Genomic DNA, 16,762 nt, shown 5'->3' with positions numbered 1-16,762 from the left:
CAGAGGGGGGACCCCATACCCTCAAAACCTAAGAATTTTTAAAAAATTGAGGCGATCGTCTTAGCAACCATGCCCGGAGAAAGTTTGTTTGCAGACTCGATAATATTACCTAATTGTTGACAGGAACTAATTTTGTTTGCTGCAGGCAAACACTTAATGAACGATTTTATTCGTGGGAAGGCCTTGACGATGTCAATTCACCGCAGCTCGGCGCGGCACAGTTAAGTAGCACAGTTAAGTAGCGCATCTCGCTGTGAGAAGCCTCATTGAGTGCGCGGCGCGGCACAGTAACGCATCGCGCTACAAGCGAAGGCCCAGGAACAATTTGGTATGTGAGATGATTTTCAGCTCCAGATGAGATCATTAGTAGTCGTTCACAATTATTACGTATCAGCCGGGGGGTTTCCAATCGATTACGCTTGTGTACTTTTGACACAATAGCCATGTGTAGAACTGATTACGGAGGGAGTGGCGCACTCTAATTTTTCCCCACCCCCTCTATACTATCGAGGATCTTCTACCAACAAATTTTATTGAAATTTTCCCAACGGTCATTTCCGGTACGCTATCGTACCCACAAGGTTGTGTTTTGATAATGGCGAACATGAGAAGATTCTAGATCAAATAATGAAATCTCCTCCCCAAGAAATACAAATGAAACAAAAATTGGATGGATTAAAAAAAATCAGATTTTAACTTAAGATTCCTCCTCAGCAACATTGTCTTCAATATGAGCGAACATTTCAGCGTTTTTCTGAGCATTACGAGCAGACTTCCTCTCGTGGGCGGCCTTGGACCTGTTCCTTCTGGCCTCAGCCTGCTCTTGGAGGGTCTTCAACCTAGCACTCTCGGCCTTCTTCTTGTGGATGTGCTCCATCAGGACACGTTTGTTCTTGAAAATGTTACCCTTGGACTGGAGGTACAGGGCGTGGTACCTGGGGAGGAGAGAATTGGTTTTAGTGTTAATAAACTTGCAGATCTCTGATAGCATTACTCTAATCTATGAGCAACCTTCTCTATTCTAGTTCAGGGTTACAATGCTTATAGTGTATATTACTGCCCGTCGATTCGGATCTCCCTGATACTCTTTCAGTGGAATTGATTCTAGGAGGCATTAGGGGTCGTTCACATATTACGTCATCACTGAGGGGGGAGGTAAGGGGGGTTCCTAAATAATTACGCTTGTGTAATTTTGACACAACAGCTGTGTAAAACTAATTACGTGATATGTGAACGGTCCCTTAACTAGGGCGGTTAGGAGCTCGCTTTATTTTTATGTTATAATTCTTCAGTTGGTGAAGCCCACATAACTGTGTTTATTATCAAATAAGTCGTAGGTAAGGAAGACAATATTTCAGAAACTGACAAGACATCACTACTTACATATGCTTGTCAATCTTCTTATCCTCCCTGTATTTCTTGAGCAGACGACGAAGAACACGCATACGTCTCATCCAGATAACCTTTTCGGGCATTCTGGCGTTAGCTGTACCCTTCCTCTTACCGGTACCTGGATATTTGAAAATTAAAATCTTGCCAGAAAAGATAACTTTGGTAATGATCCATAATGGATTAAGTCATCAACATGACCTCATCTGGAAATGTATGATTTAATATTTGCTGTGCATAAGAACAATGGGATTCATTTTTAACAGTAAATTGCAAAAATTATTATAATAAATAATCGAATGGAAACTGTTGAAACGAGTTATTAGAATAAATAATCGAATAGAAGTTGTTGAAATGAGTAGTATTAATATTCCAACAGAAAAGAAGGACTCGGCAGGAAAGAGTGAGAATAAACTCCTACTCTAGGAGTGAAAGAAATATTCAGTATTTACCGGTGTGTCGTCCCATACGCCTGGCCTCCCTGTTCTTCCTGCATCTAGCTCTGGAGTGAACTGTCTGGGGCTTCTTGATGATAAGACCGTCCTTGATCAACTTCTTGATGTTCTGACCTGATAAATGGTGCTGTGATGGTAGCTGTGGTTGAGTGGTTTACTACCCCACAACTTGTGCTGATGAAGCGCCGAGGAAAAGGATTAAACGTGAGGACGCGCGTTGCGCGCAAAAATTTTCAAGTAGATAGTGACAAGAGTACATTACAATCAACTTGGCGCTCTTCGCGCGCTACGTTACGTCGATAAATTGGTGGAAACGTGTGTCTTGTGAATAGGACCAGGGAATTTGATAAAATACTGGCTAAGCGGAGACGGGTCCCTGTAGGTTGACTAGACCATAGTCCTCAAACATCTGTATTACACATAGAACCACATACAAAATGATAGGAATGAAATAATTACACGAATGAGGACTCAACACCCAACTCACGTAACAAGACAAAAAATCAATTGTTCCTCTTTCATTTCAATTCTTTAATGGTATCTTGCTTCTCCAGTTATCATCGGTAAGTGTAATTTTGTCTTATTGTACCATTTGTAGTTTACAACATGACAGACAGCAAGTAAACAGTGAAATACCTCGTAAGGGCACCTTAACATAATCTCTAAAATGGTGTTCAGTAAAACCATACTACAGTTTTGGGTGTTATCTCTACTTTACACTGGCTAAGGATTAGCTATCTGTAATACCCTTACTTGTTATACCTGGTATAGCGCTTCATGCTCAGTAGTAATGGAAGCGGGGGATCATAAGGTGAGAATCGTACGTGACGTCGGGGGGTGTGGGTCATTATTTTCTTCCAAAACACAGTTAGTATGCTGCTCATTTCCCAGAAAAACAGTTAGCACATGGTACTGAGGGGGGGTGTCCAACCCAAAAAACCCTTTTTACCTCAAATTCCAATTTTGGGAATGGGTTTTGAGGTTTTTAAACAAAAATTTCTTCTTTTTGTAACTTTTTATCTAATTCGACTACATTGAAAAAAAAACCCCTACTTATAGTGGGTTTAATTTGCCCATTTCCCAACGTTTAATGAGCTGTTTAAAGCAATTTATGGGTGGGTATCTTATTTTATATACCAAGACACAGTTATATTAGTACCGTGATTTCTTAACAGTTACCACGAAGGGGGCTGAGTGGGTCTTTTGAAAAATCCCCCCCCCCCCCCCCCCCCCCCCGATGGAACTTGGAAGGGTTACCAGAGTGTAATCAGTATCAAGAGATAATCTTTAAATGCCAGGTTTTCTTCGATATGATAAATGCAGTACAGCTGCTGAATCTGAAGTCTTACAGCGCTGTAAGACATGCATTGGTGGGGCAGATCGATACCAATGCCTATTGGGACGTTACCGTGGAATTGCCATACTACTGATATACTAAATCCTCCTTGTTGACCGAGTCCTCGGTTTTACAAAGGAATAGCGATTTTTCCTTGGCCTCGGTCGGAAGGACAATTCCTCGGTTTGCCTCGGCCTCGGTTTTATCAAAGCAAAATTTCCTCGGCCTCGGTCGTAAATCCTGCCCTCGGTCGTAAATCCTGCCCTCGGTCGACCCTTGCTTGTTGAAGAGCAACCCTACAAGCCGAACCATTTACTTGACTAACACAGAGATACGTCACCCAATCAGTGGTAATTAATCGATGTGATCCATGGATTTAAGTTAAGTAGATTAAGAAGTAAAGGCTTCATTCGTGGACCACATAAGGGACCCGGACGTGAGACGGGCAGTGATGAAGGAGGGGAGAAGGAGCGAAAGTAACAGGAAGCGATTGCAATAAGCTTATCATGTCGAAATACCTTGGTCTTGGGTATTACTATCGATGGACAACAGCAGACAGCAGTATATAAAACCGCGAACATAATCACGGGGTCAAACTATCCCAACCTCAGCTTCACTCAGTTTTAACAGCCCATTTCAAGTCCTCCTTCTCTCTTCTTCAGGCGACTAAGTGATTTCTGTTAATAACTCAAGGCTGTCTGAGATCATCACTTATTATTTACAGCTACAGTGGCTCAGCTATGACCTCTGGAGGCCGTGATACAATTTTAAACCCCATCGATGCTTATGCCCATTTGACCAAAAGTTGAGGAATGAATGGACAAATTTTTCGGTCAGATTGCAATACCAAATAATGATAATGATTATATTACTTCATTGAGTTACAAATCTCAAAACACAATTTCACCGTGAAATGAGCAGGTACCTGAAGCACCATAGCACATGACCCGTACAGGTAAGGCTTGGTTGCCTCTTTTTTGACCCCCTGTATAATGCTTCTGTAATGGCCCAAGTCGTCGTTTTAGTTGTCGAGATTGCAACTACAGAGCTAGAGGATAAATATAATGTAACACCTCGTTAGTTATGTCTACCACCATATTTTAAGAAAATAAAATTAACATCACCTTAAAATTACCATTTGACGCATATTTAAGGTGTTCTTAGATGGTAAAAACCGACTGTCACAACTCACAGAACAAAAATTATAGGAGGGGGTGACATGTCCGCGTATAATGTCCTGTCCTTTTTGGATTCTTTGAGACAAGCGGACGTATTTTTGGGACATTAGCGGGCTCGGACGGACATAGGCGGACATTACATTAACGGACAAAAATTATGAGAATTTTTCGCACATGATTTGGACACAATTTTTTCGGCTAATAATGAACAGGGTAGCATGAAACGTGGAGAAAAGTAGTTTTCAGAAAAACTTTGAAAAATTTTCGGTCAGAGTTATTCTCGATACGTACCTCCCGTATCGAGAGCTGCCGATTCCGAGCTCGTGTTGCATAGGGGAGGCCTGCCTTCCGAGATCGCATTACCAGTCTCGAGTCCAAAATTGTGTATTGAGGGGTAGGTGCGGACTTCGAAAAACCGAAAAAAATATTTTCGGCTTATAATCATGAACATTGAACAGGGTAGAACTTAAAAAATTTTCGGTCCGAGTCATTCTCGATACGTATCTCCCGTATCAAGTGCTCCCGATTCCGAACTCGTGTTGCAAAGGGGAGGCCTGCCTTCCGAGATCGCATTACCAGGGGGGGGGGGGATTAACGAGTCCAAAATTGTGTATCGAGGGGTACCGACTTCGATAATCGAAGGATATGACTCGGACCGTTAAAGTTACAATTTTCAGAAAACCACTACAAAATCTTCGGTCCGAGTATTTTTCCCCTAAATTTTTAAAAACCTAAATAAAAAGTTGGCCCTTTTTGGCCCCTTGTCCAGATGCCCCCCCCCCCCCCCTCCCCCGCTTCCTACACCCCTGACTTGATCCTGAACTTCGCAACTTATTCCCTATTCTACCAGCATTGTGCTTGTTCATTCGTCACGCCTCTCTGGCTCAACCGACTGATACGGGATATCAAGGTCATGTGGCTCCATATTGGACTCTCGACAGTGAATCAGTTATAGAAGGTGATTATCACTGTTCCAGAGTCCAGACAGTGGCTGCTTGCCAACAGCCCTGTCAAGCGCAGAACCGCTCCATGTGTTTATAGATCACGTGATACCGATGTATTTCTAGATCTTGTATCCAAGTACAACTTGACATCTCACTTCGCACCTCAAAATACATTTAAAAAAGGATCTATAGGGTGGACCACATACAACTTTTTGAAAAAGTATCACCCTGCCTAATTAGCAAATTTTAACAAAATTAAACAAAATTAAACAAAATTAAGCTAATTTTGTTGTTCATTTTTGTCCGCTAATGTCCACTTTTGTCCGCCTATGTCCACCTATGTCCAGTCCTGTCCTGGCCAGTCCTGTATGGATTCTATGAGACAAGCGGACATAGACGGACTTGGCACCCACCCCCCCCCCATTATAGTAGTAAAATCTATAAAAATAAATACTTACGAGAGTTAGCGTTGCTGATTTCACTGGCCTCGTTTGGGTCGAGCCAGACCTTCTTCCTGCCGCACTTCATGACAGAGGCAGCCAGCCTCTTCTGTAGTTTGAGACTAGACATTCTAAAGTAGTTGCTACGTTACTTAATGTTTGGGAAATCAATAAAATCAAATCAAAGAAATCGAATAAATTTAACATTATAATTATAAAATGGTAGTGAGCAGTAGTGAACAGGAGTGTATACACTATACACTGGTATATGAGGAGGCATGTACACTGTCTGTACAATGTATGTATAGTACTGACCACACGTACACTAACCTACGAGGAGATTGCAATTTTCAATGAATTAAATGTTTGCATTGTTGAATAGAAGTGGAGAGACAAATTTATCCTGAAGCTCGAAACTGCAGCAATTTCTTTAATTTATAGAAAAAGATGTGGAATATCGAAGACAAAACATTTAACATCCGAGAAGGGTTCCCACCAAAATGCAATTATCGAGATCCAGAGCAAGTGTAGTGTTGTTAGCATACACAGCTGCTGCTGTGTAGAATATGGCTGAGAAGGACAAGAGAGAAATGTCATCATGCGAAGTGGACAAAATATTAAACCTTCTGGGAAAGACTAAAATAAACTACCGTTCAGAAGAAGTGTACTCTAATAGGATTTATTGAAAAGGATCATGCAACTGTTAAGGAGCTCCTTAAGAACACAAATAGAAGTGCACTTATAAAACCTACTGTACAGATGATTTCACTACCACAATCGGGACATCAGTAAATTATAATTATGTCATTCAGTTACATAATTGAAACAACAGTGGCCCCTTATTGCAAAATGTCATCTCTGTGCAATGGCAATGCAGTGAAATGTTCGATCATTCCTTCACTTTTGTTTCCCAAAGAAAGAATTGTGAGACAAGCAAGCTGGATAGATAAAGAAATTGTAAAATTCTTGAAAAAATTTATTTAAAAAAAACAACTTTAAAACCCCCAAACTTTTCAAAATGGTAACAAGGTACTAAGCTTCCGTGGAATGCACACGATTAGCCAACGACACTGACTCGATGGAACAAGAAATGGATGAATATGTTTGAATGGTTTAGGTCTGGCATGGTTTTTTTACTGACTAAAACTCGGCTTGTGAAGGAAACTGTGACTTCTCGATACAGTTCTTTACAGCGATGATGCTCTTGTCAACCGACTGCCAAAGTGTCTCCACAAGAGTGATCATGTGAAAGTAAACATTGCCTGACAGTCTTATCAGAATAAAAACGTGCTGTTAAGTTCAAGACAATGAAGCCCTCTAGGTGTGAGAGCTTTCGTTGTATAGATTGGAATTATGGTAGTTCTACCAGTACAAGATGTATGGAATGAGCTCCATGGTAAATTGAAAACGGTTGCTGAATCGGTACCTTGTACTGACCACTGCTGTGTTTCAGAACAGACCAATAAATCTACCATGTAACAGTTCCAAACTCAAAAGACTGAAGATGGAAAAAGATATTGCCTGGGCCGAACTTGATGAAGACCCAGCACGTAATAACTTGTTGTAGAATGTGAGAAAATAACATAAACATTAACAAACTGTAAATAATTATATTTGTACATGCGGAACAGAAGACAGGTTAAGTGTACCATACATCCTTTAAAATAGGAAGATTGGACACAAACTAAGAATCCAGCTGAAGCAGCAGAAGTGCTGGCTGGTGCTTACCGCTTTCAGTCCTGTGTTTGTTACGGAATCCCATAGACCCTTGCCTGAGTTGATACGTGATAATGAGAAATTCACGATTTCTGACCTAGAAGTTAACTCGGTAAGTGTGAAGAGCAAAACTTCAAGTGTAGAAGATAGAGTCCAATACTGATAAATTTAATAATGGTGGACGCATCAAGGCCGTTAGGACTTAGGCAGTCAACATGCCAGTAGTGGCCACACTTGGGGCAATCCATCTTCCAGGAGGAGCTGTCAGAAGATCGGCCACATGGACATTTATTAAGGGAACGATGGTTTACTGCAAGGGATGGTGGCTGTGAGCAGGGGCTGCGAATTGTTGATGTGGTGATGACGTTGCAGCGGCCTTAGGAGTTGTTGGTTTACTATCAGGATCGGAGCTCCGTTTCTTCTGTCTGGTAGCGATAAATCTGATTGCAGGAGACTTTGGAGATGATGACAATGATGGCAATAACAATGAGTCTCTGGATTTCTTGTCGGTAGGCATTTCAAATATTTCAGCAGGTAAAAAAGGAAAGATGTTTTCAGCTACAAAACAACAAAAACTGACGACCCTTAGCGCCCCATTTTTAAATGAACTGTTTTGGTGACATGTGTATGTGAATATTGTGAATCTTAGATAGCTAACCAGATTACATTTTGAATTGATTATTAGAGATAACTGTGGTGTGAAAATCTGACTACAGATTTAGATTTAAATATTGAGCCCTTTGGCTAGAGAATACTTTCTTGAATATTTTCGATAGTTTTTAATATTGGTTATATTAATGAATTGTAATTGATTGATATGTAATATTTAGGCCCGTGGCCAGTTTTCACTACATGGCCATGTTAGATGACTCAATGGAGGGGCTGCAGGAAACCACTGACCTTCTCTGCAAATACAGTGCCTGTGCGGGTCTAAAGATTAATGCCGGCAAAACACACAGCATGGCTGTCAGTAAAAGTACATTGCGGAGGCCGTATTCTAAAGACGACACTGTGGACATCATTGTGGAAGGTCTCCCAATACAGCAGGTCAATTTTACTTACTTGGGTGCTATGTGCGGATGGAACAATTGATAAGGAACTAACAGCTTGAATTCATAAGGCCTCTGGGGCATTCTGTCAGATTAGCAGTATATGGTACAGTCGCAACATCAAGAAACCAACTAAAATCAGGATATACAAAGCGGCTGTCCTTAATATACTACCTTATGGAAATGAGGTATAGAATACCAAGCAGACGCAGATGAAAAGATTTGAAGTGTTCCATCAACGATGTCTCAGGAGAATCCTAAAAATTTAACAGTTTTATCACATATCTAATACATATCTATCTACTTTATTTTACAGATGGTTTAGCCATACATGTGGTGAGGATGCCAGAAAAAAAAATACCTGATTATCTTCTTCACTCGATCTTAAAATTTTGTTTTTCTTTAAGCATGGTAAAAGGTCAAGGGCCAGACCTCGGAATAACTGGTTGTCGCGTGTTCTGGAGGATACAGCTATCTTCACAGGTGTCGATAACATCACGATAGAAGATGCAGAAGTAAATAAGTGGAATACATCTGCAGCACAAGGTGATTAGTAATTCAGAGATTGAAGCTACCCAACGCGGATAATCGAGTTTGTTGTTTTCATGTTCTCCTTAAATTTTGCTTTACTTAGAAGAGATTCGGCGGAATGACTGGCTGAGCGCCGCCCAGTAATCGAAATATCTGGTGGTTTAGTTGTTAGTATAATATGATTCGGATATTTATAACGTCACTAGATATTGAACAAATATTATTTCGAAGATAAACTGCAATATAAAAACTGTAGATTGAGGAATCGTCGCGGGACAAAAGAGAAGCTTTCAACACTCGCATGTAGTTCAACAATCGCAGAGACGAGTTAGGGTACATTTAGTTAACGCTCAATTGGGTGGGTGTGGAAAGGATATTTTTAATTTCAGTAGATCAGAGTAATATATATAACAAGTGGTTTAACTGAATATGGATATGATGGGGGATGTTTAGAACTGGCAGATCCGGTCTTAATCTTGTTTCAAGCAATAGATGTAGTAGAAGGTTAAATAAAACAAAGAATAACCAAAAGTCTTTTCTCCCGGAGCGAGTTATTCCCTATTGGAACAAACTCCCTCCGGACATCATGAACTCTGTGACAGTTTTAGGCTTTAAAATGAGAAGGATTTAAGTATAAGAAAGATATGATCTCTGAAAGTATTACAAATGATTGCTTTTTGTGAAATGTTTCTAATGAAGTTTTAGTAAGAATTGAGGGAGCCAGTTTTGTCGGCAATAAAAAGAAACATAATGATTAACTTTGGTTTCATCCTAATGTCGCGAAGAAGCGTTTTATAAATCTTTAATCTCCACTGGGAAGTTTTAAAATAGGATAATGGATAATGTTTTTGATAATTTTTTAAAATTGTATTTGATAAATAATAAATGTTGGTGGGGGAATATTTATAATATGTTTTTCCACATAGTGCGATGATATTTTGTAAACATGTGTGATGATGTGATGTCAGAAATTTTACTTTACTTTATTTCAGCAGATGAAATTTTTAGCACTAAATCTTACAATATTGACGAAATTTTTCGAACGCTATCAACTTTTTATTAAAGGCGCAGTTTATATCTCCTCCAAAAGCACACTCCCCAAATTGCGCGCATTGATGTAACTTCTTTCAAACTTCATGAATCGAGATAATTTATATTGCAATGTATTCAAAGTTAATATATGCACTTAAACAAATAACTTAGAATACTTTTGAAAGATAATAACAAGCTCAAAAACGCTAATGACGTATTTCTCCATAGAAAGCACAATAGCGTGAGAAGCTTTTGTCGAGGTGCCTCGAAAGTGATTTTAAATTGACATACGTTGTATGACCCGCCGCGCACGAGTGCGCGGCTCCCCTGTCACCTGTATCGTTGTAGCGCGATGCACTACTGGGTCGCGCGCGCATCAAATAATGCTTCTCGCAACCACTTATGCAGATCGGCGAGATGTGAAGGATTGACATCGTGAATCAAAATAGCTTGAGGTCCCCAGGTAACACTATAGTGTATAGTGAAACGACGATGGGGGTCACGACGTGATACAAATGTCAAATCTTAAACGATTCCCTGTTCTATTTTGGTCGGAGAACGCCAACTAAGTGTATAATCAAAAAAGTTATAAACATATTTCATACGTATCAAATTGAATGTGCTTTTGGCGGAGATATAACGTGCGCCTTTTATTAAAGCGTGTCACAATTGATTGACGATGTCAATCCGTCGAGATCGTTGCTCTGCGAAGCAAGAATGCTGAATGCTAGTTCGCGCGGCGCGTCGAAGCGGGGAAGTCCTTCAAGTGTCACAAATTTTTTAAATTGGCAGTCGAGTCTGTTGTTGATTTAAAAATAGGTCTAGATAAACTTTAAAAAACAAATGTTTTGCTTTTGATGGACACAAGCAACTTTTGGAAAGTGTCAAATACATAAGCTATATTATGTGTATATTGTTTGAATATTTTATTTAAACAAAAAAAAAGCTTAAGGGATTTCTTTTACAACATATTCAAAGACAAATTTAAACAAATAGCACACGACCCTCATGTTCAGTAGATATTATGTACTTGGACAGAGTGTAAAACGTGTGTACATCACCATTTTCAATGTAATATATAATACCATTTGATGTAACCTGTATTCAGTGTGTGGAATTTCAATTAAGCATTTTAACTACAGGGTGGGCCAAAAGCCAGTACCCATACGTTGGCCTTTATAGCTCAGTCACTGAGTGCCCAATTTAAATACTTCCTTCTGGTATGACTTAGTACCACCACTGGTTCGAGGAATTTGTCAACTCGAAAAATATTCGTGTTCATTTTTTTCAAATGGAGGTTCATTTTCACATTTATTTGATAGTTTGGATAGTCGGATCAAGCTAAATGTTATTGAATTGTGTTTGGCCATTCGAATTACGTTTGTCCTGAAAGAATTAGAACTGTAGCTTTTCAGATGACTGAGATATGAAGCATAACGAGTTTATTCATTACGTGTGATCAGGTGATTGGTTTACCTAATCACGTGATAAGGTGACCCAGTGGCGTAACGTTGCCTGTTGGCGCCCCCCTGCCGAAAAGGCGCCCCCCTGTTGGCGCCCCTCTCCTTTTGGTGCCCCTCCCTAAAATTGAACAAATTAGGCGATTTAAGAGGATACACCGGTAAAATCCCAAAAAAAAGTGTGTATCTAGAGCAAAACGCGCAGTTTTGCTAGTACTTTAGTTAAGTTTTCGAAATTGTCCCACATTCAAACGACGATTTGGCGCCCCCCTAAGACGGCGCCCCCCTGCACAGCGGGGTCAGCAGGGCCCTTCGTTATGCCACTGAGGTGACCCCGTTAACTACCCCGTTAAACATTATGGGAATTGTTAAGGGTGCCCAATTAAGGTGTTGTGTCACGGTGTCACATAATCTGGGTCGCGCGCGCATCAAATAATGCTTCTCGCAACCACTTATGCAGATCGGCGAGATGTGAAGGATTGACATCGTGAATCAAAATAGCTTGAGGTCCCCAGGTAACACTATAGTGTATAGTGAAACGACGATGGGGGTCACGACGTGATACAAATGTCAAATCTTAAACGATTCCCTGTTCTATTTTGGTCGGAGAACGCCAACTAAGTGTATAATCAAAAAAGTTATAAACATATTTCATACGTATCAAATTGAATGTGCTTTTGGCGGAGATATAACGTGCGCCTTTTATTAAAGCGTGTCACAATTGATTGACGATGTCAATCCGTCGAGATCGTTGCTCTGCGAAGCAAGAATGCTGAATGCTAGTTCGCGCGGCGCGTCGAAGCGGGGAAGTCCTTCAAGTGTCACAAATTTTTTAAATTGGCAGTCGAGTCTGTTGTTGATTTAAAAATAGGTCTAGATAAACTTTAAAAAACAAATGTTTTGCTTTTGATGGACACAAGCAACTTTTGGAAAGTGTCAAATACATAAGTTTGAATTTGCAATTTGAAGAACTTCGCCGCTTCAATTCGACGCGCCGCGAAAACTATTATTTTTACTTCGCATCATTCTTACTTCCTGACAAAATCGTTGACGGATGTTTCTCGTCTAAATTTCTTCGAAGTAGCACGCGCTGCTTTCTTCTCGAAATGCTAGCCCGATGGCAAGTGCTACGAAGAAGCGCGCGCCGGGCAAAACCATTAACAATGGTCAAACAAAATCGTTGCTTTGTTAATTTGCAAAGCAAGGATCTGGAAGGGTTAACATCGTAAATCAAAGTTTGCATATATATATATATGGGAGAAATAGATGGTGTAAATAATATCGAGAAGAAAAAATCATTATTAATGTATTATCCTTGTAAAGAAAGAAGTTGTAGATTTACAACTTACCAGGACGCGCGCCGAGTTGGACTCGTCGACGGTAATATATGGAACAAATATAATTTACGAGTATCACCTGTTAAAGAAAGAAGCAGCAAGTTAAATGCTAATATAAAAACTTTCACATTGTACAACATTTCAGAGTTTCACAATAACTTAGAACCAGACATTTCTTTCGATATTTTAGAAATTAACTTATATAGCACCATTAAACGAAAAGTGACAGAAGCTTACTACATTAATTTATTTAAACCTAGTATCAATAACAAAGAAGAGTGCGAGAAGCTTAAGGGATTACTCAGAACCTGTATAATCTCTATCAGGGGGTACAGAGTTACCAGAACCCTTCCACCCACGGCAATAAGTGATTTGGACCTTAACCTGATCAACACTCTTAAACCCTAAAAGGTCATGGAGTGCTTGTTGGATGGGGGTCTTAACTGCTTTTTGTTGTGATGTGATTTAGTGGATTTTATATATATTTATTACAAAGGGTTTTATTTTTACCTCAGTTTTTAAATTTGTAACATTTTTACAGAATTTTTATATAGGGTCATTGCTATATTATGTGTATATTGTTTGAATATTTTATTTAAACAAAAAAAAAGCTTAAGGGATTTCTTTTACAACATATTCAAAGACAAATTTAAACAAATAGCACACGACCCTCATGTTCAGTAGATATTATGTACTTGGACAGAGTGTAAAACGTGTGTACATCACCATTTTCAATGTAATATATAATACCATTTGATGTAACCTGTATTCAGTGTGTGGAATTTCAATTAAGCATTTTAACTACAGGGTGGGCCAAAAGCCAGTACCCATACGTTGGCCTTTATAGCTCAGTCACTGAGTGCCCAATTTAAATACTTCCTTCTGGTATGACTTAGTACCACCACTGGTTCGAGGAATTTGTCAACTCGAAAAATATTCGTGTTCATTTTTTTCAAATGGAGGTTCATTTTCACATTTATTTGATAGTTTGGATAGTCGGATCAAGCTAAATGTTATTGAATTGTGTTTGGCCATTCGAATTACGTTTGTCCTGAAAGAATTAGAACTGTAGCTTTTCAGATGACTGAGATATGAAGCATAACGAGTTTATTCATTACGTGTGATCAGGTGATTGGTTTACCTAATCACGTGATAAGGTGACCCAGTGGCGTAACGTTGCCTGTTGGCGCCCCCCTGCCGAAAAGGCGCCCCCCTGTTGGCGCCCCTCTCCTTTTGGTGCCCCTCCCTAAAATTGAACAAATTAGGCGATTTAAGAGGATACACCGGTAAAATCCCAAAAAAAAGTGTGTATCTAGAGCAAAACGCGCAGTTTTGCTAGTACTTTAGTTAAGTTTTCGAAATTGTCCCACATTCAAACGACGATTTGGCGCCCCCCTAAGACAGCGCCCCCCTGCACAGCGGGGTCAGCAGGGCCCTTCGTTATGCCACTGAGGTGACCCCGTTAACTACCCCGTTAAACATTATGGGAATTGTTAAGGGTGCCCAATTAAGGTGTTGTGTCACGGTGTCACATAATCACCCAGTCAATTTTGTTAACGAGATACAGAAAATGCTTGATAACTTCGTCATTTCTAATCCGTTTTGCCTCATGTTTTCAGATCATATGTAACATTTGATAATCTACCGTCTCTGAAAAAATTAGGCGTTCAGCATGTTCAGAGAAAACAATATAGGTGTTTTAATATTGAATGGGCGTGGTCTAAAATATTCGAATTTTCAAATTTTAACGACGGAATCCTCGAACCATTAAGTACAGTATGCCATCTGCAAAGCAACAGCTCTCAAATATAACACACGGCGGAGCTATTAAGGCCAACGTATGGGTACTGACTTTTGGCCCACCCTGTAGTATAGAAGCATTTACAATTATATACTAACATTTATACCAATTTTAGCCTGAAGATGGCGTTGACGCCGAAAATTTGCCTTTACTCCTAACTTCCTTGTTTCATTCGTCCTTGTCTCTTCAAACTGGATAATATCCAGATATCAGTATTTTTAATAATTTGTAAGTCCACTATTACACGCATTGATTCGATTTGATTTTAATCTCAAAAATGGTGTAAAGTTTTAATATGACGTTGAATTAAAACTATTGCCTAAGCTTAAGAATGCTTGTTTGAGAAACTAAGCAATATTTTTTTTGTTAGTCGGCCGACATGTCTTAGATTGTACTGGACCTAACAAGTTTATTATCGGATGTCTACTTATATTTATAATGATATCGTAACTATTCATTGTAATGGCAATAAAATTTAAATTTTGTTTTACTAAAATTGTATTTTAATTAAATGGTGCGCCGGTGGCCGGGTGAAGTATAATTTTTTTTGTCTTTGACGCAAATTATAAAACCATTTTTATTTTGGTCTTTTTGATTTACATATGTAATAATAATGGTCAGTTCAAAGGTAAACATTTTAACTGTCAACTTATAATGTTAATTGAAGTTACCAAGACGCGCGCCGAGTTGAACCAGTCCAATTTAATTGCATGAAATGTCGAAATAATTGATAAAACAAGATTGCAACATTGACTTGATATGATTAACGTTGCATTTCTCTTTTCACGTGTACAAAAAGATATCGTCGTGTTTAAAAAAAGTGCGTATATGAAACTTCACTATGACTTAAGTAATAGGTCTTATAGATATCTAAGTTTGAAGCTCTATCTGCTATCAGTCTATCGTGCTCAGTTAAGATTTTTAAATTTTCAAAATTAGGCCAATGTTTGGTCGTTGATTACGTTATTGGGAATCAAAATATTTTTAAACCCTCTAGAAAAATAGCAATTTGACAATATTTCAATTCAAATTCCACTCAATAGTGATAAAATTTAAAAATTGAAAGTAGTTTAAAAGGTGCTTGGCCGGATATCATAGCATAACAATAATTTCGGCTCATCATGATAGCATGATCAGGGTAGCATGAAACGTATTTTCAAAGTATAGTGTTTGGGAGGCTGAAAACGAATTAGAATTCATCGAAGTAACTAGACTGTGCACTCTTTGCCCACATCTGAAAGGGGGAGGCCACTGTCTCAAGTAAAGGAGGGAGGTTCCTGGACCCCGAAACCCACCACTGTTCCAGTACTTTCAGAGGTACATAATGTGGCAGGAAACCAGGGCTCATGCTGCCGTTGAGCTAAAGCAGTTGAAGGAATAGTGGCTTCTCTGGGATCTAACTCATGCTAATGCAGCTCAAAACAATTATGTCCTGATGTAATGGTCACTGGCGTAACGCTATGTGGGGCAATGCACCTTGGGGGCAGCATTTTCCCAAATTTCGTTGTTTGAAAAAAATATCATTTAAATGGCGAGGGGTCTAGAATGAAATTCGCAAATTAATCGATTTATAACCATTGATACAAAGGCCATAATCTTTCACCAGCTCTCCAATATCCCCCTTGAAGCTGCATTTTATATCCTTGAACTACACAATATAAACTAAAGTATGTTTTAGTGTAGACTTTTTGTCACAACAAGACTGCAACCTATAGTAACAACTATAAACAGAACCCCTTATGTCTGCTAACAATTTTCTTCTAGTCCTAATATAATGAGCCTTGTTTCTAAAAACTAAACTGAACTAGCATTTCGGTGTGTGCAAAAGCTTTCAGATGCGCATTCCTTGCCCCGTTAGTTACCTGTCCTTCCAAAACCAAACTAGCAGTCAAGGACAAAAAGTCATACATCTTTTTATTCTGTAAAATGTGCTAAAATTAAATTTGTTGTTTCATTGAATGATAGCCATCTTACTATATACAGGGTGGGCCAAAAGTCAGTGTGCAAACGTTGGGTCTTATACCTCCGCCGTGTTTTATATTTGAGAGCTGTTGCTTTGCAGATGGCATACTGTACTTACTGGTTCGAGGATTC

At 39.3% G+C, this 16,762-nt stretch overlaps 2 protein-coding genes across 2 annotated transcripts in view; both read right to left on the bottom strand.

Moving 5' to 3' along the window:
- LOC134823068 (uncharacterized) overlaps nucleotides 1-16,762 on the bottom strand; it is a 40,874-nt gene that overhangs the window by 20,571 nt on the left and 3,541 nt on the right. The gene's annotated exons all lie outside the window — the stretch shown is intronic.
- LOC134823541 (large ribosomal subunit protein eL19-like) overlaps nucleotides 667-16,762 on the bottom strand; it is a 69,924-nt gene continuing 53,828 nt past the window's right edge. Inside the window, exons 2-5 of the mRNA XM_063835056.1 lie at nucleotides 5,761-5,875; nucleotides 1,842-1,958; nucleotides 1,384-1,510; nucleotides 667-935 (exon numbers count right to left, since the gene is read on the bottom strand). Of these exons, the coding sequence (XP_063691126.1) occupies nucleotides 698-935; nucleotides 1,384-1,510; nucleotides 1,842-1,958; nucleotides 5,761-5,872 (594 nt within the window). The 5' untranslated portion in view covers nucleotides 5,873-5,875 and the 3' untranslated portion in view covers nucleotides 667-697. The remainder of the gene's footprint in view (nucleotides 936-1,383; nucleotides 1,511-1,841; nucleotides 1,959-5,760; nucleotides 5,876-16,762) is intronic.

The sequence above is a fragment of the Bolinopsis microptera genome, chromosome 11, assembly GCF_026151205.1.
Source record: "Bolinopsis microptera isolate Bmic1 chromosome 11, MBARI_Bmic_1.0, whole genome shotgun sequence".
Taxonomy (NCBI): Eukaryota; Metazoa; Ctenophora; class Tentaculata; order Lobata; family Bolinopsidae; genus Bolinopsis; species Bolinopsis microptera.
The sequence above is the reverse complement of the archived record's forward strand: the minus strand, read 5'-3'. Positions and strand labels throughout refer to the sequence as shown.